This window comes from Nomascus leucogenys, chromosome 13, assembly GCF_006542625.1.
Source record: "Nomascus leucogenys isolate Asia chromosome 13, Asia_NLE_v1, whole genome shotgun sequence".
Lineage (NCBI taxonomy): Eukaryota > Metazoa > Chordata > Mammalia > Primates > Hylobatidae > Nomascus > Nomascus leucogenys.
This window is the reverse complement of record NC_044393.1, coordinates 106,810,811-106,830,362: the sequence shown is the minus strand read 5'-3', so window position 1 is coordinate 106,830,362 and position 19,552 is coordinate 106,810,811. Positions and strand designations below refer to the sequence as shown.

Below are 19,552 nucleotides of genomic sequence, written 5' to 3'. Positions count from 1 at the left end.
GGACAGCCGTCTAGTCACATCAGATGATGACGGGAAAGGGTGTGGGGCCAGGGGGAGTGCACCTGGGGTCATTCCATATCTCCTTGGCCTTCTGATCACAGTCTGGTAAAGAAGAGTACTGCTGAGCTGGGACCCTGGTCCCTGGCCCCTGACCCGTAGCCCCTAGCTCCTAGCTCCTAGCCCCTAACGGCCAGCCTCCCACCCCACCGCTTCTGTGGTGTAGCCGACTGCTGTGTAAACCTGTTTCTGGATGGTTTTTAAGTAGTATCCCAATATCTCAGTGCTGCATTTAATTCTCACTGAGATCTGTAAAAGCCTCAACATTTGATGGTGACATTTCTTTAAGCCTAGTTATTTGCTAGAAGAGATTGAAAATGATAATATTTAGTAAATTCAACATTAAGTTTTGAAAATTAGATTAAGTTGGTAGTCCAATTTCTAGTGGATCCATCTGTAGTCTCTTTCCCATAGCCTTAAATATCTTCATGGCAGATTCCAGAGGGGTCTGTGTGTGTGGACACTCCCAGTGTGTCTTTCTTCATGACGTTGCAACTGAAGTAGATGCTAGGAGAACACTGGAGCCAGGATCCTGGGCAGTGTCTTAGTTAATCTTTAATTATAAGCAAAATCATCCATCATTTGTTTAACAGATCTAAGGTTTAAGAGTAAATGTTAAATAGACCAATATTATTTGCTTCAGCTTTTTAAATTTTTTTTTTTTTTGAGACCAAGTCTTGCTCTGTCACCCAGGCTGGAGTGGAGTGCGGTGGCATGACCTCGGCTCACTGCAACCTCCACCTCTAGGTTCAAGCAATTCTCATGCCTCAGCCTCCCGAGTAGCAGGGATTGCAGGCGCCCACTACCGTGCCTGGCTAATTTTTGTATTTTTAGTACAGGCGAGGTTTCACCATCTTGGCCAGGCTGGTCTCGAACTCAAGTGATCCACCCACCTTGGCCTTTCAAGGTGCTGGGATTACAGGCGTGAGCCACCATACCCAGCCTGTTTAATTCTTTATAATTCACTTCTATTGTGAAAACGGCATTTTATACTTAAGCTTAATGATTGAAAGTCAAAATTATTTATTTTTTAAACTTCACTTATCATTTAGGAATTATTTTCCCGTAAGGACCGAATCTACTTTTATTACTTAAAAAATTTACTTTTTGGAGGAGCTAATTAATTATAACTAGAATTCTAGATCTCCAGTGTAGCCAGTTTCATTGTATGTCTGTTCTCTAAAAATAAAACAGAACCAACAACACTGTTCTCTTAATTCAGGTGTTGAGGGAACCACACTGCTAAACTTCTGTATGTTCACATGTGCAATGAACACAATTTTTAGTTTAGTGACTAAGTCTAATACACTATTATTGTTATTGAAGATATCAGTTTTATACTTAAATTGGACAAACGTCATACTTATTTATTTATTTTGGTTAGAATTTAGGTTAACTTGATCAACCTGGCTTTTGGTATTGGCTCACCAAATACCAAAGTGTAATAATCTTTTGTTACCATTATATACACGTGTTAAGTGAGAAATGTGTAATGATTTCAACAAACTTGTGTGATTAGAAAACTGATATATTCCAATTTTCTTTCTAGTGAAGGGATTTTTTTATGTTTCATTACTTCTTGACATTCTGAAAGAGATAACTGGAAGTTCCTTGATTCAGAAAACAGATTCAGATGAAGAAGTTGCAATGCTGTTGGACACAGTCCAGAAAGTATTTCAGAAAATGTTGGAATGTATTGCACGGAGCTTCAGGAAGCAGCCGGAAGAAGGCCTGCGGGTACTCAGGCCTCCCCAGGACGGGTTCGCTAGATGGGCTTTTCAGGGCTGGGTACACCTACACAGATGCACGAGCCCTGGCTGTGCTGTTCACGCTCGGGTGATGTGCAGTGTTGTGTAGGAGGTCCCTGCTGGTGAGGTGCACTGAGAGAGATGGAGTCGGTGTGGGAGTCCCCCGTGGTGGATACAGTGAGAGAGAGATGATGACCCCTGTGCATGGGCTGGAGGCAGGAAGGGCGGGAGCTCCAGCTGTTAGATTCTACCCAATGGTCTTAGAACAGGATCCCAAGAGTTCAGGTTGACCAGATGGCAGGACAGGAAGCAGAGGACTGATTGCTCTAGGTTCTGAGCACATAATTGTTAATTTCACAGAGTTTTCCAAATAAAATATACCTTTCTTTTGAAAGATGCTAATTTTGATACTTGTAGAGTGACAGGCATCTTGCCAGGTGAAATGCTAATTTCTGTCATGAGTTACCTCCCTGTCCTATGTTAACCTTCTCCAGGTTGGAAACGAGAGTCACAGACCTTGAAGGGGCCCGTGGCTTCCCTTTGCTGGTTGAAAGCTGATGTGAAGTGAGATTGTTGTATAAGCACTTCATATAAAAACCTGTCTGCCAGATTTGCTTCATCCTAAAAACAATGTCATGGCAGTTCTCGTACCACATGATGTTGTTATCAGAGAGAGCCATTACTTTTTCTAAGTGGTAGCTTAAAAATATCAATGAGCTATTATTTTTTAATGAAGACTTTTAAAAATGCTTAAATGGGAGACTATTTATGAAATATTGAAGACTCAGTGTCCTTCGCTGATAGAGGTCATTGAAGGTTGTTGGCCATACTTTTTCTAGTCTAGTTCAATTTGAATTAATTTGAAATGTTCCTGTTTTTGATGGATTTGTTTCAAGTGTCTGTGATCTTTTATGTAATGTAATTTGTGCCAAAACCTTTAGTTTTCCCATCAAACCTGTGTAGCTTTAGTCAGAATACATTGCCTCATAGCTGATGCCTTATTTTAATGTCATTAATGTTTTGCCTCTCTCCCTCCTTATTCCTGAGGGTTTTTCTTGGCTTTGGGGAAAGAACATCATCAGGGCAGTTCCCAGTGGGCTTTGGGTCTCGTCTATCATCTTCTGGCCGTGGTGCGTAGGAGGTTTGAGTCACGTTGAGTCAGCCTGGGAGTGAAATGTAGTGGGCACTGGTAGCAGGCAAACAAGATCAGTGACTCCTTGAGTCCTGGGGGAGGATAGTAAGAATACTTATTTTAAAGTGTCTTTTTGTTTTTTTCAAAACGATGGTTTTTAGTCGTTAAAAGTGACGTATATGTTTTCTTGTAGCTGCTTTATTCTGTTCAGAGGCCTCTTCTGGAGTTCATTACTGCTGTTCAGTCTCGGCACACAGACACCCCTGTGCACCGGGGTGTACTTTCTACTCTCATCGCTGGGCCTGTGGTTGAGATAAGTCACCAGCTACGGAAGGTGAAGTGCTTTAACCCTGAAACTGCTGTGCCTCTTATTGATGACACAAGATGGTGTTTCTACTAGCAGCACATTCTCTACATTTCTCAAAGTATTTTTTAAGAATTTTCAAGCTTGAGTGAGTGGTGTACTTTCCTAGCAGCTACACCTCAGAGTTTGATAGCTAGTTAGTATTTTAGACTCATGTGACTATTGTGAAAGATATACCAAGGATATTACCACTCTTGATTAAAACAGAAATATAGTCCTTACATTTGAACATGCTTTTATGCTACGTTCAGGAGATTTAAATGAGTTGATAAGTTTCTTAAGATTATTCTCCCTCCTAAAAGGATAGAAGTAGTTGTAATCAGTGGTGAGCAGAATACAAGACTACTCTAGGACTGCTTTTATGGAATAGTTCACATATCTTTGCATGTTATATTATTAGCCTCCACCACCTTTTTTCATTTCTAAGTTAGGATATTCAACCTTGTAATGTCAGTTTAGACTTGGTGCAGTGGCTCATGCCTGTAATCCCAGCAGTTTGGGAGGCGGAGGCAGGTGGATCATGAGGTCAGGAGTTTGAGACCAGCCTGGCCAACATGGTGAAACCCTGTCTTTACTAAAGATACAAAAAATTAGCCGGGCATGGTGGCACGCACCTGTAATCCTAGCTGCTCGGGAGGCTGAGACAGTCTTGAACCCGGGAGGCGGAGGTTGCAGTGAGCTGAGATCACGCCATTGGACTCCAGCCTGGGCAACAGGGCGAGACTCCGTCTCAAAGAAAAAAAAATGTAGCTAATATCAGTTTAAACAGACAATTTGTTCATTATTACTGACTATCTTATTTTCCTACTGGTAGCTGTAGATGAATTGAAGATGATTATTAATACAGAAGTTATTAGCCTATTTGGTTAAAGAATGATATAATCAGGATGATAATTCAAGCTAAAACAAAAAATGGTGTTTTCCCACATGGAATATTCAGGGTGTTGTTTTCCTCTTCACCTCTTAAGAAAATAGTAAAAAATCATGTTTTCATACAGAGAAAAAACCTTCTCTGTATGAAAAGATAAAATCTGACAGGGAAGGTCATTGAATTATATGCATTTTTAATATTTACGTAAATCATAAATTTTGTAATATAAAATTATGACTAATAAAAAGATGTTAACTAAATTCTAAAACATCAAATAGAATTTAAGGCCTTCCTTAAAGCTTGAAGGGAGATCATTTTGGTTTGGAAAGTAATTACTAGATTACACAATAGAATAAAAACTAGGATTTGTTTATTCCGGTGAGCTATGTAGCTAAAAAGGATTAAAAAAAATGTTTGGCCTGTGAGTCACATCTGGCTCACCATCTGTTTTTTATCAATAAAGTCTTATTGGAACATAGCTGTGCCCATTTGCTGTGCTTTTTCTGGCTACTTTTGTGCAGAGTTGAGTAATTATGACAGAGACCATTGCAACTCTGCCCACAAAGGTGAAAATATTTACTATATTATTTAAATATTTACCATTTTGTTACTTTACAGAAAAAGTTTGTTGACAGCTGTTGTATTTCCTTACAGATTTTGTCTACTTATTTTATATGTGATTGTGGATTTGTCTCTTTTTTCATTTGTTCTGTCAATTTTCTTTTCATGTATTTTCTTGTATTTGGGAGCTTTTTCTTTTTGATGAATTGACTCCTATTATTGTGGAATATCTCTGGCTCTGACTCCTCATGAAGTCTACTTTGATATTTTCATAGCCAAACCAGCTTTCTTGTGCTTTGTGTTTGCATAGCATATCTTTTAAAACCCCACCCCCACATGGATGGGGGTTTAAAAAATCTAGTCCAACAACCTCTGACTTTTATTTGGCGTGGTTATAGTCCATTCTATTTTTTTTTTTTAGTCCATTTGACTTTAATGAATTTATTGATAAGTTTGGGTTTAAGTTAATGTTAATTTTTTTTTCTATCAGTCTGGTCTGTTCTGTTAGTCTTTCTGGTTTTTTTTTCTTTCCTGTCACTTTTATGATGATTAAGTGTTTTTACTACGCCATTTTATCTCTGTTGACTTTATATTATCTTTTGTGTAATTTTTTTTTTTTTTAGTGATTTCTCTAGAGATCTCAGCATGCATGTTTAACTTATCTCAGTACCTTCAGAAATTATGCTTGTCCATTGCATGGTAGGAATCTCCAGTTGTGTTCTCCTATCCCTTATGCTGTTATTATTTTTATTTTCATCTGTCAATAGTCTTTTGTCTCACTGTTTAAGAAATGCATTTACAACAATCACTTTAAGATGTAAAGTATTTTAATGAGAAACAGTGCTATTTGATATATGGTGATAATTGACTTAAATATTCAAATTTGTATTATAACCCTGGCAGAGGAAGTGTGGGAAGACTTATTGGAAGTGCTGTCTAGGCCAGGCACAGTAGCTCACACCATAATCCCAACACTTTGGGAGGCCTAGGCAGGAGGATCGCTTGAGGCCAGGAGTTCGAGGCCAACCTAGGCAACATGGTGAGACCCTGCCTCTATTAAAAAATATTTAAAAATTAGCTGGGCATGGTGGTACACGCCTGTGGTTTTGGCTGCTCGGGAGACTGAGGCAGGAGTTCAAGGCTGCAGTGAGCTATGATTTGTGATTGTGCCACTGCACTCCAGCCTAGGCAACAGAGTGAGACTATGTCTCTTAAAAAAAAAAAAAGCAGTGTTGTTTAGTCATGCCTAAATGAAATCTCCTAAGATAGCCAAGAATCGGGCCAAACACAGTGGTGGAGAGATACAGGGGTAAGATAGGCATACTTATGTCGCAGCTATTACAGGTGGAAAACAAAGGCATAAGTTTCCACCTGGAGCAGGAATTCTGCACTTGGACTTTCTGAGGAGCATGTGGAATTCATGGTGAAAGGCTCACTGAAGCTCACAAGGCTGATAATTAAGAGCACAGGTCCAGGCAGGTGCGCTTGTGGCTCTAAACTTACATTACTTCACTGTGGGGTTCTGCCCTGCAGGGGCCACTGTGATGTGTAGGAACATTTTTGTTTGGCACAACTGGGTGAGGGGGTGGGCAACGTGCCCCTGGCATTGAGTGGGTGGAGGCCAGGGATGCTGTTCAGCCTCCAACAGCACCTAGCACAGCCCCCCAATCCCCCAAAGAACGAGCTGGTCAGGTCAGTAGTGCTGAGATTGAGAAACGCCGATTTAGACAGGAGTACAATGTTAAATTTATTTAGCATAAAAGCAATTATTTACAGTAGACGATAACAAAATAAAGATTTTTTGATGAAAGACTCATTGAGTAATATGTCTGTTTTTCTTTATTTTTGTCTCACTGAATAAGGACTTTCGTTTATTTTATTTATTTATTTATTTATTTTGTCATATTGAGACAGGATCTCGCTCTGTCACCCAGGCTGGAGTGCCATGATACATGGCTCACTACAGCCTCAAATTCCTGGGCTGAAGTGATCCTCCTGCCTCAGTCTCCGAAGTAGCTGGAACTACAGGTATGCACCACCATGCCCAGCTAATTTTAAAATTTGGTTATAGAGGCAGGGTCTTGTCATGTTGACCAGCCTGATCTTGAACTCCTGGCCTCAAGCAATCCTCTTGCCTCAGCCTCCCAGAGCACTGGAATTACAGGTGTGAACCACCACACCCAGCACACTTATGTTTATAATAATAGATTATTCATAATTATTGTAGACATTTCAACAGTTAATAAATATAATTTTTTGAATTTCTGGAAAGTTTTTCTTAGGTGTTGAAGAAAACCCAAAGCAATGTAATTTACAAGTAAGTAAGCCTAGTCTCCGTTTACAACTTGCTGATCTGGAACTTTTTTAGGTTTCTGACATAGAAGAGCTTACCCCTCCAGAGCATCTTTCTGATCTTCCACCATTTTCAAGGTGTTTAATAGGAATAATAATAAAGTCTTCGAATGTGGTCAGGTAATCACTTTCTCTTCACTGTCCTGAAACACTCATCGTGGCTGTAAGCTCTCAGCAGCTTTTGTTGTATTCCTTTTACTCTCAAGTTTTTCAAAGCTACATTCTTTTCTGTGAGAAAAATGTTTCATATAATTTTTTCTCTATTTTATCAGTAATTAGAAATATTTACATTAAACTTACACAGAGAAAAATTCTAACTTTCTCTAAAGAATATTCATCTAAGTAGTCTCTGGTTAGTTATGCTTCTCATAACTTAAATTCAGTTAAGGGAGAACATAGAATGTTAATGTTTAGTAAAATACTTCTTACCAAGTGTGCTTTCAAAACCCTTGACAAGGTTAAATACCAGTGCCATTTTCGTTGAACACGCAGCTGCTACTCATTTTCCAGTCCATATGTCACTTGATCAGAATTGCAGGGTTTGCTGTGGTGCATGCAGGGCTGACAGGTTACAGAGGGAATTGCTTTGCAGATGTCTGGTACCTGTCGAATTTTAATAGCAGATACATTCAATGAAAACTTTTAAAAGCACCGTCTTTAGCAGCTATGAGTCATCTTTTAACAACATACTAAATCTTTTTTGTGTGCACTGAGGGTATACAGAGTAGCCTTTTTCACTCAGCACAGCATCCCTGTTCCCAGCAGCATCCTCTGGTTTTAATGTCTCACTGTACAATCTGGCACACTCTCCATGAAAAGCATGGGGTGAGTTCAGTCAGCTTCCCATGTCCCCTGCAAACTGGGGTTTGTGGTTGTGGTTGAACCTTGGCTGTACTTCTTCTGCTATAATGTATTAGGGTCTACATGATACAGTAATTTTGATGTTTGTTGATTTTTTTGCAGGTCATTTTTGGATGAATTAAAGGCTTGTGTGGCTTCTAATGATATTGAAGGCATTGTGTGCCTCACGGCTGCTGTGCATATTATCCTGGTTATTAATGCAGGTTGGTTACATTCCCCTTCATCATCTGGAAGGTGGCTGGTGCACCTCACAGGTGCTGTCATGGGATGCTGGGGATCAGCCCCTGCACTCGGCTACTCCTGGCCAGCTCAGGTGTCCCCCAGCCTTTCCACTCCCTGCCTTCTCATGTGCTGGACACAGTGCTGTCCACCTGGGCTTCCTCTCCTTAGCCCACCCTGCATCTGTTTTTATATCAGCTTGCTCACTCTTCAGTGGTGGAGGTCCTGTTCATTTTCACCTTTTGCCACTAGGCCTGTTTAAGTGTTCCTCTCTGTGCCTCAGCATTGAATTTCAGTTGATTTGATGTGTTACCTGTATCTTAAAATCTGAATTTATTTTGGTTGATGATGGATATTTTGGTGTTAATATTTGGTCTATCTACTATTTCTCATAAGCCTTAGCCTTGCCTATTCTGAATATCCCAACCAGTTCAAGTAGTACTGGGAAAATAATTGGAGATATGTATAAGATGCTTAGCTCAGTATAAAATGTAGTAACATCCCTGCAGGGTGACTGCCTTTACCTTTCTGTATTATTTGCTCAGTTTTACTAATGTTGAAATTATTTTCAAAGATGATACATTGTAGATAGGGAGTGCTCCTATTGAAACAAACTCTCCCTGTAAGCCTAAATGGATAGGATATCTGCAGATTGATAAGAATACTCCTTAACTAGTTTGACCCAGGTTGGGCATAAGAAAAGACTTCCCTCAGGGACTCCCCTGCATTGAGATCACCACCAGGAGGATGTTGAGGATGGATGTTGGATGCTGCCAGGTGCCTTGCCCTTAATACATCCTTAACTACCTGTGATAGTTAAACAGGGGAAGGACTCTGAAACAGGAGTGGTTTGCTGGCATGGACATAATCCTTCCTCTCATGGCTTCATGGGGTGAGGTCCATTTGAAGTCGTCTTCCCAGTAAACGTTTGTTTGATCTTTACAACATCCCTATAGAAGGGAGAATTACTATTCCGCAGGTCAGTATGTAGGTTACCTCAAAGGGAAGGATAGGGAGGCCCAGCTTAGGGAAGTTGTACCACATGTGTAGCAGAGTGTTTGTCTTTGTGTAGTGATGTTAAAATCTTTTCTGTCTTTTAATATAATTTTCCCAGGTAAACATAAAAGCTCAAAAGTGAGGGAGGTTGCAGCCACTGTTCACAGAAAACTAAAGACATTCATGGAAATTACTTTGGAAGAGGACAGCATTGAAAGGTAAAGCAGAGATATTCACCAGATGTGATCATCTAAAACTGCTCATTCTTCTTTGGGTCTGCATGAGGTTGTGTTTTCATTTCTGCTGCTTACACCCAAGTGGTTAGGAGACTGGGGACTGTAAGGAGAGAAACGTTTCTGTTGGCAAAGACCTTTAGCTTATGTTTAATTTACTTACTAATTGTGTCTTCAAAAACAAAACAAAATTGTCATTTGCAAAATTCTACTGTAGAAAAGTGAGGGCATACAAACTTATTTTATTTGGTTTTAAAATCAGACATTGTTTTTGGTGGTTGCTGCATTATTGAAACCATGGGCGTTTCCCAAGGATAGACATCTAGCGGACAAATATCCACATGGGGATGGGTGGTCCCTCCAGAGCCTCTGAGATGTGTGTAATTTCCCCCTTGCTGGACAGCCCATTGCTACGCACAGCCTACAGGCTACCAGTGTATTCGCAGGGCTGCTTTCCAGCTGGGTGTTTTTGCTGCTGTGTGCTGTTTGGTATGCACTGCATTTTACCATAGACTCGGTTTTGAATTGTGTTTGACTTTTAGATCAACCACAAAGAATTTTTTCTTGCTATTTTATGAGCTAAATAGGTGAAGCGTTGTAAAGCTCTGCACTAGGAAATTCACCTTTGCCTGGGAAACAAGCCACTCTGCATAGCTACTTCCTCTGGAGAAAGGTTTTCCAAATCAGAAACTGCTAATTTGTGAATAAACTTCCAAAGTGTGGTTTTTTATAGACTGTCAGCCTGTTCTATAGACACAATACACTTAATGCTCACTTCACTAGAAAATTTGGTTTGTAGGCTGGGCACGGTAACTCACGCTTGTAATCCAGGAGTTCGAGACCAGCCTGGCCAACATGGTAAAACCCCATCTCCACTAAAAATACAAAAATTAGGCTGGGCACGGTGACTCATACCTATAGTCTCAGCACTTTGGGAGGCCAAGGCAGGCGGATCTCTTGAGGCTAGGAGTTTGAGAACAGCCTGGCCAACATGGTGAAACCCTGTGTCTACTAAAAATACAAAAATTAGCTGGGCATGGTGGCAGGTGCCTGTAATTCCAGCTACTTGGGAGGCTGAAGCAGAAGAATTGCTTGAACCTGGGAGGTGGAGGTTGCAGTGAGCTGAGATTGCACCACTGCACTCTAGCCTGGGCAACAGAGCAAGAGTCCGTCTTGAAAAAAATAAATCAAAATAAAAAATAAAAATAAAATAATTAGCCGGGTGTGGTGGCACGCTTCTGTAATCCCAGCTACTCTGGAAGCTGGAGAGCTTAGTTAGCCTGGCTAGAGGTTTATCAATTTTTATTGATATTTTCAGATAACTAGCTTTTGGTTTCTATTTTTTTCTGTTGATTTCTTACTTTCAAGTATATTAATTTATGCTCTAGATTTTACTGTTTCTGTTTTTCTTACTTAGGATTTAATTTGCTCTTCTTTTTCTGTTTTCCGAAGGTGGAAGTTTAGATGATTGTTTTAGATTTTTCTTCTTTTCTAATATGTACTTTCAGTGCTATAAATTTTCCTCTAAGCACTGCTTCATCCCACATTAAAAAACTTTTTTTTTCTATTTCTCTTTTTGTCCTTTTTCTTCCCATCAGTTTTTCTTTTGTTTTGTTTTTTGTTTTGAGATGGAGTCTTGCTTTGTCACCCAGGCTGGAGTATAGTGGCACAATCACAGCTTTAACCTCCCAGGCTCAAGCGATTCTCCCATCTCAGCCTCCCAAGTAGCTAGAACTACAGAAGTGTGTCACCATGCACAGCTGATGAAAAATTTTTTTGCAGAGGTAGGGTCTCACTATGTTTGCCCAAGCTGTCCTTGAACTCCTGGGCTCAAACAATCCTCCTGTGGCCTCTTGAAGTTCTGAGATTACCAGTGTGAGCCACCATGTTTGGCCTTTCCATCATTCTTGCTTTCATTTTATTCATCTCACAAATTTTTGATAAACTGTGCTGTCATTTTTATTTAGTTCAAAATATTTTTAAATTTCTCTTGTGATTTCCTCTTTGACCTATTTAGTTGCATTGTTTAATCTCCAAGTGTTTGGGGATTTTTCCAGCTTTCTGTTATTGATTTCTGTTTTAATTCCATTGTAGCCTGAGAGCAGACATTGTATTATTTCTGTTCTTTTAAATTCGTGGAGGTGTGTCTTATGGCTCAGAATGTGTTCTCTCTTGGTGAGTGTTCCATGTGAGCATGAGGAGAATGTGTATTCTACTGTTGCTGGATGAAGTAGTCTGTAGATGTCCATTATATCCAATTGACAATGTTGTTGGGCTGAACTATGTCCTTCCTAATTTTCTACCTATTGGATCTGATAGAGGGTGTTATAGTCTCCAACTATAATAATTGACTTATCTATTACTTTTTGCAGTTCTGTCAGTTTTTGCTTCACGTAGTTTGATGCTCTGTTGTTAGGCCCACACATTGATGATTGTTACCATCTTTTCATTATGTAATGCTCTTCTTTATCTCTGATAATTCTTCTTACTGTGAATTCTGCTCTGCCTGAAATTAATACTACTACTCCTGCTTTGTTTTGGTTAGAATGAGCAGGGTATATCTTTTTCCATTCATTTCCTTTTTTTTTTTTTTTTTTTTTTTCAAGATATGAGGACTCGCTATGTTGCCCAGGCTGAGCTCTAACTCCTGGACTCCTGGGCTCAATCTGTCCTTCTGCCTCAGTCTCCCAATTGGCTAGGACTGCAGGCACACACCACCAGACCCAGCTAATGTAATTTTTATCTATATGTGTCTTTATATTTAAAGTGGTTTTTTAATAGACAGTATATAAATGGGTCATGTTTTTTGATCTTCTCTGACAATCTGTCTTAAAATTGGTGCATATATACCATATTCAAAGTGATTATTTATATAGTTGGATTAATATCCACCATATTTGTTATTGTCTTCTATTTGTTCCCCTTGTTATTTGTTCCTATTTCTGTCTTCCACTCCTTTTGTAGTTTTAACTGAACATTTTATGATGCCATTTTCTTTCCTAGCATATCAGTTAATACTTTTTTTTTTTTAACCTTTCTTAGTGGTTGCTTTAGAGTTGGAATTTTTATTTGTTTTTATCTTTCTTAGTGGTTGCTTTAGAGTTGGAGTTTTCATTTATAACTAATCCACGTTTGCTTTCAGATGACACTATGCCGCTTTACAGGTAGGGTGAGTACCCTATAATAACAAAATAATCCTAATCCTTGCCTCTCTTTCCTTATATCGTTGCTGTCATTCATTTTGCTTAGGTATAAGCAGACATAAGCATACATAATTGAATATATTGTTGCTATTATTATTTTGAACAAACTACATCTTAGGTCATTTAAGAATAAGAAAAATAAAAGTTTTTATTTACCTTCACTTACTCCTTCTTTGATGCTTCTCCTTTGTTTGTGTTGATCCAAATTCTGACCTATATTCTTTTCCTTCCCTCCAGAGAACTTCTTTTAATGCTTCTTTCAAGTCATGTCTACTGGCAACAAATTCTCTTAATTTTGGTTTGTCAGAGAGTCTTTTACTTCTACTTTATTTCTTTGCAGGGATAATGTTATGTAGTGTATCATTCTAGGTTGATCAATTTTTTTCTCTCTGTACTTTATTTAATTTATTATTATTATTTTTTGAGACAGAGTCTTGCTCTGTTGCCTAGGGTGGAACGCAGTGGTGTGATCTCAGCTCACTGCAACCTCCGCCTCCTAAGTTCAAACGATTCTTGTACCTCAGCCTGCTGAGTAGCTGGTATTACAGGCATGTTGCCACCACACCCAGCTAATTTTTGTATTAGTGGAGACAGGGTTTCATCATGTTGCCCAGGCTGGTCTCGAATTCTTGATCTCAAGTGGTGTACTCGCCTCAGGCTCCCAAATTGCTGGGATTACAACGGTGAGCCCCCGTGCCTGGCCACTCTCCGTACTTTAAACATTTCCCTATACTCTCTTCTTGGCTCATGTGGTATCTGAGAAATAGGATATAATTATTTTTTTGCTCCTCAGTAGATAAGGTGTATTTTTCCCTATCTGGTTTCTTTCAATACTTTTTCTTTGTTTGATTTTTCTGTAGGTTGAATATGATATGCCTAGGTGTAGTTTTCTTTTTTTCTTTCTTTTTTTTTGGCGTTTATTCTATTCAGTATTCTCTGAGCTTCCTGGATAAATTCTCAGTTATTATTGTCTGAAATATTTCTTCTGTTCCTTTCTCTCTTCTGAAATTCTTATTACACATGTTAACACCTTTTACAATTGTCTCACAGTTCTTGGATAGTTCGTTCTATCAAAACAGCCGCATTTTTGAATTGTTTGCTAATATTTTATTTGAGAATGTTTGCATTAGGTTTGAAATAAGATTAAATAGTTGTTGGTTGTTTTGTTTTGTAGTGTTTTGTTTTTGTTTTTTTCGGTAGGACCTCTGCCAGTTTTGCTCTCAGCATTAGTTGGTAACTTCTCCCTTTTCAGTGTTGTGGAACAGTTTAAATTACATCTGATGCTGTGGGACAACATACCCCCAGAAATCTGGGATGACTTTTCCCTATTTCTTTTATGTTAGTAGTTGGATCTTATTTCCTGTTACTGCTGAGTAAATTTTGGTAATTTACAATTTCTTGCATTGGTCTAGATTTTTAAATTTATTAACAAAATGGCTTGTGGTTTTTCTTTGTTTATTAATTTTAATAGAATAGAATTTACTCATTGAGATATACATATGGAAAAGAATGTAAATAATATGTGTACCACTGAATTAATTGTCATAAAATGCAGTCACAGGCCAGGTGCGGTGGCTTACATCTGTAATCCCAGCACTTTGGGAGGCCAAGGCAGGTGAATTGCTTGAGTCTAGGAGTTTGCAACCAGCCTGGACAATGTGGCAAAACCCTGTCTCTACAAAAAATACAAAAATTAGTTGGGCATTGTGGCACGCACCTGTGGTCCCAGCTACTCAAGAGGCTGAGGTGGGAGGATCGCTTGAGCCCAGGAGGTTGAGGCTGCAGTGAGCCGAGATCACGTCACTGCATTCCAGCCTGGGTGACAGAGCGAGACCCTGTCTTAAAAAAAAAAACATTCAGTCACCACCTAAAGCAAGGAATACACCTCCTGAACATGGCCCCTCTCTCCCTGTTTGAAGGTATCAGCCCACCCCAACACCTCAGTATAATTTTGGGCATTGTCCAGATGAAGAGCAAAGTGTGTGTGGTTTTATACTTGATATGATGTTTATGTTTGCTGTGGCTTTTAACACCATTTCTTTTTTTTAACACCATTTTGTCTTTTTTTATTGTGTGTCTGAGACTGGCTCTGTGGCTCACACATAGCATTTGTGAGTGCTTGTGCATAGAAGTGTGTGTTTTAGAGAGGTGGAGTGCCACCTGCTCAGTTCATGTTCGTTAATTGTGTTACCTCAAATTTTCTAGGTATTTACTGATTTTTTGTTACTTATTCTACAGAGACTTGTGTTAAATTTCTCATTATGCTTGTGAATTTGTCCAAGTATCCTATTTAGGACTGCTTTTGCATTATATATTTTATGGTCCTGTTATTAGGTGCATGTAAGTTTAGAAATGCTGTATGTTCTTAATTGACCCTTTTATTTTAATAAAGGGTCTCTCTTTAGTCCACTTTGTCAGGTACTGAGATAACAATGTTGGCTGGGCATGGTGGCTCGCGTCTGTAATCCCAACACTATGGGAGGCTAAGGTGGGTGGATTGCTTGAGCTCAGGGGTTCAAGACCAGTTTGAGCAACACAGTGAGACCTCATCTCTACAAAAAATACAAATATTAGACAGGTGTGGTGGCATGTGCCTATAGTCCCGGCTACATGGACAGCTGAGGTGGGAGGATTGCTTGAGGCGGAGTTTGCAGTGGGTCGAGATTGTGCCACCGCACTCCAGTCTTGGCAACAGAGCAAGACTTGTCTCAAAATCAAACAAACAAAAAACAATGTTTTTCTGTGTGTTTGTCAGGTTCCAGGAGGAGACCAAAACCACGCAGTGATTCGGATAGGGAAAGCTCAGTGTCAGGGATTTTTTTGTTTGTTTTTGAGACAGTCTCCCTGTGTTATCCAGGCTGTAGTGCAGTGGTGTGATCTTGGCTCACTGCAACCTTTGCCTCCCAGGTTCAAGTAATTCTTGTGCATCAGCCTCCCGAGTAGCTGGGATTACAGGCATGCACCACCACACCCGGCTAATTTTTGTATTTTTAGTAGAGACGGAGTTTCACCATGTTGGCCAGGCTGGTCTTGAACTCCTGGCCTCAAGTGATCCGCATGCCTCGGCCTCCCAAAGTGCTGGGATTACAGGGGTGAGCCACCGTGCCCAGCTGAGTGTCAGGGATTTTTATAGGGAGTTGGCACGGTGGGTTATTGGCTAGTGAGAGTTAAAGAGAACTCTAGAGAATACAGGAGTAGCAGATGAAGAGAACACCTCCAACACCTCCAATCCTAGGTGAGCACCGCCAAGGAAGGAGCCCCCCCACCCCGACAGGGAGACCTGGCTTCCTACATGGAAGAAATTGCTAGCGGCCTTCTGTGGGACCTGAGGACATCCACTCACCTGGGTGGGTGGTGGGCCGGGGGGATGTGGAGCCATCCCAGGGAAGGTGCTGGGGGAGCTGCTGGAGCCAGAGCTGGAAAGCCTGCTCTCTTGAGTCCTGCAGGCTCCTGTGTATGGCTCGGATCGGGTGGGGGCTTGTGGGGGTAGTTGTCTGGTGTGCTGCTTGTGCTGTCAGAGTCTGCTGGAGAAAGGTGGGCCTTACGGAAACCTGGAGAAAGTCCCCTCCTTCCCCAGTGACCTTCCAGCACCCCATGGTGATGGGACGTTGAACTGGGCACTAAAGCAGGTGGGTGGGTTTGGGCTCCTAGTGACTGAGTGAATGAAATGCATTCAATTATGTACTTTATTCTAAGAATGATTGAGTGTCCACTATGCTAGTTTTAATCAGGTTAGACTTTGCAACTATACATTTTAAGAAGAAACTCTCTCAGCACTTTGAGAGGCCGAGGCAGGTGGATCACGAGGTCAGGAGATTGAGACCATCCTGGCTAACATGGTGAAACCCCATCGCTACTAAAAATATAAAAAATTAGCTGGGCGTGGTGGCAGGCACCTGTAGTCCCAGCTACTTGGGAGGCTGAGGCAGGAGAATGGCATGAACCCAGGAGGCGGAGCTTGCAGTGAGCCGAGACACACCACTGCATTCCAGCCTGGGCGACAGAGCAAGGCTCCATCTCAAGAAAAAAAAAAAAAAAAGAAGAAGAAGAAGAAACCCAATAGACTATTGGCCTTAGGAGCTTGTTTTTAGGGCAGTGGTCTGATTTGGGGATGACAGAGGAGCACTTGTGCATTTCAGAAAATAAGTGGCAATGATGTAAGTGGTTCATCAGACACAAATATTAAACAAGATGACCAGAATTACCAACTGTAAGAATGTTAAATTGTTTTCACAGGATGTAGTAACAACCTCAAAAGTCCAAGCATTTTTCTTTATTAGAAATAATGTTGACTGGGCGCAGTGGCTTATGCCTGTAATCCCAGCACTTTGGGAGGCTGAGGCGGGCGGATCACCTGAGGTTGGGAGTTCAAGACCAGCTTGACCAACATGGAGAAACCCCGTCTCTACTAAAAGTATAAAAATTAGCTGGGTATGGTGGCACATGCCTGTAATCTCAGCTACTTGGGAGGCTGAGGCAGCAGAATCACTTGAACCCGGAAGGCGGAGGTTGTGGTGAACCCAGATCGAGCCATTGCACTCCAGCCTGAGCATTAAGAGTGAAACTCCATCTCAAAAAAAAAAAAAAAAAAAGAAGGAAATAATGTTGCCAAGGAAGGTTTATTTGGATATAGAATAGTGTATACTATTCTGAAGATGAAAGGGAAGAGGAACATTGGTTTCTTACTAGGAATGCCTTCCATTTCCACTTACACTTAGTTTTGGGCTAACTACTTGAACTGTGTTAGTTACATTGAGAGAAGAAAAGACCTGAGAAATTCAGAACTTACAATGTGGAAAAGGACATGAACAGAACACTGGGCATGGAGCGTTTTGTTTCTCCATTATTCACCTGCATGCCATCCTCTCTACTAAGCTGATACACAGATGAAAAAAAGAGCTCCTCCCTTTAAGAAGGAAACATCCTAGAAAATAAATAGGTCGGGACTGTGAAATACTGGCTTCTTATTAAATATGCAAGAAGCAAACTGTAGAGAAACCAGTGCCTGCAAAAATCAATCTGACAAATTGATGAAACAAGAAAAATCAATCTAATGGAAGATAAACAATTAAGATTTAAGACTGTATTTTAAAATATTATTGACTTAATGTTGGACTAGAGACATTAAAGCAAGTAAACATCTTTAAGAATCTGGGAACCCCTTGCTCCAATTAATGTTTTAGGCAGTGGAGCTTGATTTAAAAGTGCACGTTTTCTTAACAACTAATCTAGTTTTCAGGGCTAGTATTCTGTTGACTGGTCTTTTGGGTGCTTAATAAAAATCGGCATCTCATTGCATTTTAATTGGCTCATCCCGTATAGCATATTGTAAACTGGACATTTTTTGAGGAGAAACAACATGCATTTGCCAATGCACTGGTGCATTTAAATGTCAAGTATGTTAAATTTATTGCTTTCATAAATAGTATCAAGATAGTAATAAATTTGTAATTTGAAATAAATTACAAATATAAATAATATATTTCTTAAGGTTTGTGTTACCTCATGAATTTTCCCCACTAATCATATTACAAGCAAATGACTTGCCAATATTAATTGTGCCTCTACTTGCAGGCAACTTTAATAGTACAATAATGTAGGTGCCAACATTAAACCTTGAAGGGAAAGAGTACTCCCTGAAAAAGTGGCCTCTCTTTTGTTATCAGGTATTGATAAATGAATATCAATTCATTTTATTCCACTTTAATTTTAACAGTCTTTTTTTTAAACGAATTTGAGGCTGGATGCTTTTTATAGCTTATTTAGTGGTATGCTTCTATCATCCATACCCAATGAACTTGGTGTGGATAATTTAAAAGTATTCATATATAAAACCACCCTTTAATAAATACAGACACTGTCTTTTTATCTTATTGTTTTTCTCAGAAAATTGATTCTGCTGTGTTTCTTGTGGCTGTGATCACCAACATGTGATCCTAACCTGACATAGACAGAAGGAAAGGTGGCGAAGTTTTGAGTCCTGGTGTTTGACACATTTTACAGATGTTAGTGCTGAGGGGACTTGTACATCGTCTGGTCTGCGTGTCTTGTTACACATCAGGAGAACCCTGGCCCAGGGAGCTTTTTGTCTAAGCTTTTTGTCACTGTCCCTTCCAACTTTAAAATTCCTTCATTTTGTTTTCTTCATTTGTTCTTTAGTAGTTCTTATTTCTCTGGTTTACATAGTGTATTCAGTTCTTTCTTCAGGTAATAGAAGAAAGAGTAAATTTGAAGTATGTGGAGTATCTTTTTAGTGCTGCAGTGGTGTTCCAGCAGCAGGAGAAAAATGTCCTGGGTCCCAGCTGAGTGGCCATGGGCAGTCTGCTTTACCACTTCTGCCTCAGTTAGCTCATCTACTAAAGGAGAACGATAAAGAGTCACACTTGTTGCCAGTCTAGACTTAGGTCAGTGTGAGTAGCTCTTTACTACATGGTGAATGAGAACGCTTGGCCCTGCGTATCCATGGGTTCCACGTTCGTAAATGCAACCAACCACAGTTTGACAATATTTGGGACAAAAATGGATGGTTGTGCCTGTACTGAATATGAACAGACTTTTCCTTGTCATTATTCCCTAATATAACAGTATAGTATAAACAATATAGTATATAGTATAACAACTATCAGTATAGTATAACAATATAGACGATATAGTATGTAGACAATATAACAATGATTACCATAGCATTTACCTTGTATTAGGTATTGTAAGTAGTCTACAGATGATTTAAAGCATACAGGAGGATGTGGGTAGACTGTATGCAAACACTACACCAGGGACTTGAACATCTGTGGATTTTAGTATCTGGGGGGGTCCTGGAACACATCTCCCACAAATAGTGAGGGTTAACTGTGCTTTTAACCTAACATTTTTCTCTAAAGTATTTTTAAATTCATGTTCACTTAAGGAGACAATATTATTTTTGAGTAATTAAAAATTAATTTTAGGCCAGGTA

At 39.8% G+C, this 19,552-nt stretch overlaps 1 protein-coding gene across 3 annotated transcripts in view; it reads left to right on the top strand.

Moving 5' to 3' along the window:
• NCAPG2 (non-SMC condensin II complex subunit G2) overlaps positions 1 to 19,552 on the top strand; it is a 79,470-nt gene that overhangs the window by 57,216 nt on the left and 2,702 nt on the right. For 2 of the 3 annotated variants that reach the window (XM_030826374.1, XM_030826375.1), the window contains 5 exons: positions 1,607 to 1,794; positions 3,131 to 3,271; positions 7,102 to 7,205; positions 8,049 to 8,149; positions 9,280 to 9,379. In XM_030826374.1, coding sequence (XP_030682234.1) covers positions 1,607 to 1,794; positions 3,131 to 3,271; positions 7,102 to 7,205; positions 8,049 to 8,149; positions 9,280 to 9,379 — 634 coding nt within the window. Of the gene's footprint in view, positions 1 to 1,606; positions 1,795 to 3,130; positions 3,390 to 7,101; positions 7,206 to 8,048; positions 8,150 to 9,279; positions 9,380 to 19,552 lie in introns of those variants that run through there. The other variant, XR_004033047.1, reaches the window with a different exon arrangement.